This window comes from Bombus bifarius, unplaced genomic scaffold (assembly GCF_011952205.1).
Source record: "Bombus bifarius isolate JDL3187 unplaced genomic scaffold, Bbif_JDL3187 scf7180000007966, whole genome shotgun sequence".
NCBI classification, from domain to species: domain Eukaryota; kingdom Metazoa; phylum Arthropoda; class Insecta; order Hymenoptera; family Apidae; genus Bombus; species Bombus bifarius.
Genome location: NW_022884352.1, coordinates 6332491 through 6340248, shown reverse-complemented (window position 1 = coordinate 6340248; position 7758 = coordinate 6332491). Strand labels below are relative to the sequence as shown.

The 7758-nt window shown below is 41.2% G+C and overlaps 1 protein-coding gene across 1 annotated transcript; it reads right to left on the bottom strand.

Annotated features, from left to right (window-relative positions):
* Positions 1 to 848: 848 nt before the first annotated feature.
* LOC117205998 (segmentation protein Runt-like) lies at positions 849 to 6564 on the bottom strand. Its single transcript, XM_033444910.1, has 4 exons — positions 5907 to 6564; positions 5666 to 5779; positions 3304 to 3411; positions 849 to 2055 (listed from the first exon to the last, which is right to left on the bottom strand). Exons 1-4 carry the CDS (start codon positions 6226 to 6228, stop codon positions 1598 to 1600), a joined length of 1002 nt encoding a protein of 333 aa, XP_033300801.1. The 5' UTR covers positions 6229 to 6564; the 3' UTR covers positions 849 to 1597.
* Between the last annotated feature and the right edge of the window lie 1194 nt (positions 6565 to 7758).

The following is a 7758-nucleotide window of genomic DNA, read 5'->3' as shown; positions in this document are numbered from 1 at the left end:
GTTGTGTTCAGTGTGTGTGATAGGTAGACCGCGGATCTTTGTGTATTTACAATGGCGCAAAAATACACACAATATGGAAAGATATGTAAAATATCGAAAGTATAATATACTCGTTATAATTTTTAATGGGCGAAACGAGTCTCTATCTTGAATCAATTTTTGGAAATTATGTTCACAAAAGTATGAATATAATTCATGCTCGAGTCTAGTGACAGTCTTTGTTATTAAGTTGTGTTCTGTCAGTTATTAGGTTGTTGCATAAATTTTGTTCGTTTCTTCTTTTACGCGAGTATACAGACTTTTATGGAATTTCATGTTTCTGTGGGCAGAAGTAAAAAAAATATCGTACCACAGTAACAGCTGTTTAATGTAGCTATTCGCTAATTTTCGACAAACAATTTGTCCAAGAAAGTATTGATAAGAAGGTTAGATGCAAAGATAGTTCTAATAAGAAAAGATATGTCGTTCCTGAACAGAGAAAATGAAATATTAGTTATGGCAGAGCTGTCAAGTTTCTCGTTTAATTATCGTAATTAACCTTTATCGTTCGTCGATTTAGTGACTTCAGTGATTCACTACTTCATTTTCACTGTGTCCCGAATTGTTCGAAGATTTCAGAAACGAATAAATATATCTTAGTTTATGGTTGAATAATCTTTATTTTGGGAGAATAATTTTTATTTTATTATTATTATTAATTTCGATTGCTCACAGTGGAACATAAGATGATTTAATTTCGAAATGACGACTGCAAGAGATCTTATAGATATTTTTGAGAAAATCAATGATGTCGAGAACACACTCGGAGAATAGCATCTGGATGAAAAGAACAAGTTAGTTTGGAATTGTCACATCCGTTGTAGGTTTTATTTGACTTGTCGCGTTTTATGTAATAACATCTGTTTACATTAAATTAGATCTCTGGCTTATAAATAATATCGGTATCTCTGTCTTTTTATCTCTCTGAATAATCTTTTCTCGCACGCATACGTGATTCCCATTCACACGATTCCTGTTCACACAACTCTTATTCACACGAAATTAAACTGTACATATGTAATAATATCCTCTTCTCTACAATTATTGTCCACGTACTATCTACACGTATATACAATCCATTTGTACAATAATCCGAATTATAAGTCCTTTTATTATTCACAGTGGGACACGATAATGTCTTCTTTATCACCGAAACTATGAAAAAATATAAAGTACTGATATCGGATTAATATTCCATCTCTCTAATTAATGTCAATCTCACAAGCATCTCTTGATCCTTTAAATCGACCCCGTACAACTGAACACTAAATCAAATGTTGAATCGTCGTTATATCTTCGTCATTGCCAATTTCACCGAAACGAGATTGAATAAATCGAGATAAATTTAAGTGAAGGGAAATAAAACTAACTCACAGACACTATATGAACGATCGGGTAGAAAAAGCACTTCGTCGAGAGCCTGGATTAACGTCGGACGCATTCCCTTTCCACAGAAAAGACAGTACATCCACCGACGACGTAATCGACCTAAGTAATCACTAGCCTTCCATCGGAAATTTTTATTCTCGTTTCACCGAGCTTCCGTCCTTTTTTCGCCCTAGTAAGGCCTCCATACTGGTTTGGTCACGGCCGGCGAGGAGATCTTGGTCGGAGATGGGCTCCTCTTTGGCGACAACGACCGCGAGATCAGAGCTGTTGGCGCCTTGAGCTCGTTTTTCGTACCCTCGATGGCCTTTTTCGATGGGACCCTTTCCGAAGGCGATGAAGATGCGGTGACGACGGACGTTGCTGGCGGCAAAGTGTTCAATCTGATTGGCACGAACGCACTGCGTATTTCTTCGGCTGCTGATTCGCTTCCGGACTCGCTCGGACTTTTCGGTGGCGTTCTAGACGGACTGTTTGGTATGGTCGCTGATACGGCCGTACTGCTAGTTGTTTTTGGCGGCAGCGTCGCGTACTCTGTCGGATATTTTACGTGGTCGAACGGATAAGACGGTAAAACGGTGGGCGGAAAGGTTGGTGGAAACAGATCCGTTGTTGGCATCGGAATACTTCCTAAAGAAATGCGTAAAAAGAAAAGAGGTGATTAGTTATGATTTTTAGGGAAACTGACATGGCGATTTAAAGAAAAATGTGAATGAGAATGAAGTGAATGAGATCGTGATTAGTCGCGATCTTCAGAGAAACTCAACTAATGATTAGCGAGTTAAAGAAGAGAGTCGGTTAGTATGGATACCGAGGGAAAACCAGAATAGAAGAAGTGACGATTAGCTGTAAGTTTTAGAAAGAAGAAATCTTTAGAAGAAAGTTTTTTGATAAAGAGAACCAAGTCAGCGGAACCAAATTCATTGATGGTATGTCGGAATCATTTTTATAGAGACACAGAAAAGGAAAAGGTGAGGGCTAGTCGTGGTTTTTAAAGAGACAAAAATATATGGAATTTTAGAGGAACTGGTATAAAGAATAGGATCGATAGTTGAAGAGGACCAAGTCGCTGAAAATAAATGCATCGATGGGACTGGAGCGGAGCCTGAGGAAAAATGAAAGATGAGAAAGGAAAAGGGCGACGATTAGTCGTGATTTTTAGAGAAGCTGATGTACTATGAAGAAGGAGAGGAGTTTGGTGGGTGAAGAGAACTAAGTCGTATTGTTATTGCGTGGATGCATGGGGGTCGAAGGGGTCCGTTGTGGGAAAAGGGAACCCACCCTCGGTCCAGCCACGAGTATGAATCATCGGCAGGCGTCGCGGACTCTGGCGAAATCGATAACACGAACTCGCTTTCGTCTGAACGCGTGTCCGCTTTCGAGGCTTTTTTTACTAGTCGGAGTCGGAGCGATTCTTTGGTTGTGTGCATTGTTGCCCTTTGATTGATTGCGACTCAGACGAGGATGAAGGGCTCTGATGGTAGCGATTAGAAACGTTCTGCGTGGCTAGTACTTTTCATCACAAGATGATGGTTCTTGAAGCGCATGCGTTTTGTGACGATATATAGCATTTTGATGCAAAAGCTGATAAGAACCGTTTTACACCTGTTATCGATGAAGATATTTTTGTGTAATCTAATCTTTATCTAATCTATTTGAAGTGGCGATAAAATTTTTGCATAAACTCGAAGAAGGAGAATTCGGTAGTAAGTTCTTGATGTTATCCGAAGAATTGACGAGCAATCGGTAAAAGATACGAAAATACTGGGCGTGTAAGGATCGAGGAAATTATTATCGCGTTTGAATGTTGTTTAATGGAAATACTGACGAAATACTGGGAAATACAAGCAGGAAGGCAATTATAAAATGAAAGCTCACCTTTGACGAACGCGGGATGGGGCAAATGCCACGCATGTCCCAAATACGCAACATCTACCCAAGGATTCAGCAATCCAAGTCCAGGAAATCCATGCCCGTACTGATAATCTGCAAATATCCAAGAAACATATTCCTTAGCACGATCGAAGCTTTCGAAAATAAACTAAAGATGCGTGCCTTCGACGCGATTCCTTCGACTCTATAAATAACCATCCAACGATCAAGGTTCCCCAAAACGCACTCTGTATCAGCTATGTTGTAACCTTGACGAACTTTTCTCCCTATCGATCCTGGTATTTAATTATATCCTACCTCGCGTTTCTTCAAAATCCTTCTTTTATCATGTAAATCTGAAAAGAACGAAAGTCTATCTAATCTAATTTAAAGAAATTAACTAGAAATCCAATTGAAGAATATATAGGGGAAAAGAAATGCGAGTTTTCCTAAATGTTTTGAAAGTTCATGCAAATTTAGAAAGATCGCGAATTTATGATTTTAATTACATATGCAAGAAGGATATTTGACTCGGTCTACTCAACACGCGATACGTAAGTGTATTTTCTATTTAACTATCTAAGTAATAGATGCGACCATTTTAATTAATAACACGATATATGTCTACAGCTTCAAACGTGAGATTTAAACCATTGCCGTTAATCCGAATCTGCATTTCTTCCGCACGTCGTTCTTTATATTCTGCATAGTATTTCAACAGATTCGCGTGATCGATATGTTTACATGGATCGAAGTAACTTAACCAACTTGAAAGAAACTTCCGTCGACTTGTTTGCTTCAAACCTTTTGAATTCATCTAAATTGATTAATCTGAACATAGTTTAAATCAAGTTACTTGCTTCAAGCCGTTCGAATGTAATTATGTATCTTGACTAATCTGCACAAAATTTAAACCAAGTCACTTACTTCAAGTCCCCTGAATTCAATTAACTCGGCTAATCTGAACGAGATTCAAGCAAAGTCCACTTGCATCAAGTTTTTTGACAAATATTAACGAGTCTTACCGAACTGACAAAGCGATGTGATGGCAGAAGTAGAAAAAAAGAAGAAGAGTTTCGGAGGGATGGAGACCAGTCGAAATGTCGTAAAACTCAGATTAACGATGCTCTCCGGAGCCGAGTTAGCGATCTCTGTTTACAAGATCGGCGCGTTACGCTGGCTCGTTACGAGCCACATGCTACCGCCATATGCGGCGCGATAAACAAACGCATAAACGCGGTTCCTTTGCAGCCAACGCGTCCACGTCGTCGTTTCCCTACCTCCCGTGGCTTCGTTCGGCTCTTTTACCTCGACCTGCACGCCGCCTCCAATAAACACAGACCAACGGTACAGTAGTTAGCGTTCTACAAGCCAATCCGGACTCAAGTTTGTCTGAGGAAAATAAGCGAGGATGATAAAAGGATGCCGACTGAGCCGCGATCATCGCGGCTTGAACCGATGCCAACCTCCGTTTGGTACACAGATACGATTTTCACGCGTTTGGCCGCGTATACGTGTGCGTGTGCGCGCGCGCACAGCCAACCTTATGCACGTGCACGTGCAAACGGGTCTGGTAGAGGCTGCGAGTCTCTGCGACCGCCGCGCGCGGCCCGCGGTTTGAGGTCCACCGGATTATTAAACGCCTACGAGGATCTCGACACCCGTTTGCGGGTTCTATACCGGCCACGCGATCGTCCTCCATGCGGAATCTTTCCTTTCACCTTCGCGAGTTGGATATTTTTCTATTTTTTTTTTTTTTTCTTACATCCAGGATAACAGAAATCAAATTCGGAAAAGAGACTTCTGGATTATTTGTGGAGAAACTTCCAGGAAGAGGAAAAAGGAGACTAAGGATTCTTTCAGGATATCCTAATACATACGGCTAGTGGGTGGGATTGGCGAATCAAAGCTTTTGACCCGAAGTCTGAAAAAAAAAAAACGAAAAAAAAATTAAAAAGACCAATGTCTTATAGCAAAGAAATTATTATGGCCAACTCATTGAACTCGATGGATAAGAAGTTGCAGTAAAGAAGAAACAAATCCTTCAAAGATTTCGTGTTTAACATTCACGTTTGACAATCCTCCGACGATCTCGTATTTAACGAATTACACATTTAGAGAATCGAAGTTTTAAGTCGAAGAAATCAAAGCTGCGAACAAGAGAAATTGTTATGGCGAATCTATTCGGCCTTTAAGCGAGAGTTTGCAGGAAAAAGGGAAAGAAAATCTCTGAAGATTCGAGTTTGGAATCGGGAAAATATACAAAAGGAAATAAGAAAAATGAAAACTTTTAGTAATCTTACATCTAGCAAAGAAAATTAGAGTCGAAGAAATCGTAGTTTGTGAAAAACTACCGCGGTGAGCTTACTCGATTTGGATCGTGGTTCCCTAGGCCCATCCACGGTGACTTTGATCGCCTTCGTATAGGTGGCGACTTGGAAGGGTACCGTGCTGATTTGTATCGTCAGCGAAAACGACTTTCCTGCAATTAGTAAAAAATTATTCGAGTATAGTTTTTCCCAGGTTCCAAAATGATATAATTTCTTCAAGAATATTTTTCAAAATAAATTAGAAAATTAAAGTAGAGCTATAATCCATGGGACGCTAACCTCTTCCGCTACGACCAACGAATCTCAGATCATTGAACTTGGCGACTTGGTTTTTCATGACAGCCGTGCAATTTCTCAATTCACCGCAGCAATTCTCATCGTTGCCAGCTCTGATAGTGACTAGAGTGCCGTCGCTGACCTCGTCGAGGGCAACGACCTTGAAAGCCACCGGTAGCGACTTATTCGACCTCCAGTGCGATGGCAACGCGCTGCAAAGGATGGCCGGACTTCCGGTCCTCACCAGATCTCCGTGACAAGCCTGCAGTGTCTCATGAATAGCGTTGAAGTTGTCCATCCCTAACGGTCCCTCCGGCAGATGCATTTTTTACTGAAGTTGTAGACGTTGATGGCGACAAAATACTCCAGAAAAGAAAGAGGTCATTAACGCTAAAATCCTCGATAACACCAAGTATCTCCTTAACACACTGTGTCCAAATCACTGTTGAGTATCTCACTCGAGCACGATAATAGTCCATAAACAGCAACGATTTAACAAAGAAGAGAATATCTCTGTTATTGTTACGCGCAATTCAACTAATATTTTTAAAGAGTCCCTCGTAGAACGACATACACTTTGGATCGCAATCGAAGAAAAATGATACGACGGATCGAGGAAAAAGTTTGACGCTAAACCGACGCGCACTCGATGCCGGCTGAGCGGATTCTAGTTTTTCGCGGCCGCAGCCGCAGCTATTTAGAGGGGATTTTTCTCCCCTCCAATTTTTCCGGAGCCCCACCCAGGCCAAGCGCGTCGACCAATGAGGACGGCGGTCGTGTTGTGGCCTCCGCGGCTCGCCGCCTTCGCCCCTAACCAGGCTTAGGGGGTGCCTTGCGAAAGGGGCTGCTAGCCTGCTGCCTCTCTCGCCAAGGGTGGCTTGTGCCTCCGCTCTTCCTTACCGTACTCATCGTCCCACTCTCGTCACGCGTCCCTCTCTATCCTACCCTCTCTGCCTACCTATCCCTTTCTCTCTTCCATCGGCACGTTCCGCTTTCTACTACCCGCTTCATCTTCCTTCTCTGTCACCCTCGTAGTACCATTTTGGTTCTAACTCTTGCTCTGTCTTCCTCAGTCTAGTGTATCCTTTTCTCTTTGCTTTCTCGCTCGGTCTTCTTGCTACCGTCTACCTTGGCCGGCCAACTCCTGCCACGCTTACGGGATGATGTGAATTTTCACGCGCACGTGTTCGTACCATCCCTCCATGGTCCTCCACGTTGCACACGTTTCTTGACCTCGAGGATGACTGTTGCGAACAACGAAGAATTTTCTCTGGTATTGTTCGATGAAATTGAATTATATAGAGTGTTTAATGCTGTCAAGGGATATAAATACCCGAGACCCTTATTCAGTTAATCGGAGAATAGAATGATAATGGGTATAATTATTCCGTCTCGTACGTTTATTTTACGAGGCTTTAGTATTAAGGTTTTGATATTCAGGTTTTCTTATCGATGCTTTCTTATCGGGATTTTACCGTTTATCACAGTTAAATCCGCATAATCTTGTGATTAGCACGAGGACTGCGCTTTCCGATTTGTTCAACAATGCGTCAATTTAATCTTGGACAACTTCATTAAGTATATCAGATTTTTGTGATGGGTAGAATATTGTTTCTTATAATATTTGGACAAAAATGAAAATCAACTGGTACACCCTTCTGGCTTTGTCAACAACAAAACCAATCTCTTTTTCAGCAAAAGAAACAATTCTCATGTATAAATTTAATAAATTTTCTTACCGTTATTAGTCCTATTGATCTCTTCTATTTATTTTTTTCCCCTCTTAAGATAATGTTTCCTACCCCGGGATATAAGAATTTCGCTTAATCTGCCATAACCAATTTCAGCATTCAAT

Excerpts from the sequence above, each read along its gene's own strand:
- LOC117205998 (XM_033444910.1), bottom strand. The coding sequence starts at position 6,228 with ATGCATCTGCCGGAGGGACCGTTAGGGATGGACAACTTCAACGCTATT. Across the intron at positions 5,780-5,906 it reads CGTTGGTCGTAGCGGAAGAG|GAAAGTCGTTTTCGCTGACG; the intron begins GTTAGCGTCCCA and ends TACTAATTGCAG. Across the intron at positions 3,412-5,665 it reads GGAACCACGATCCAAATCGA|ATTATCAGTACGGGCATGGA; the intron begins GTAAGCTCACCG and ends GGATATTTGCAG.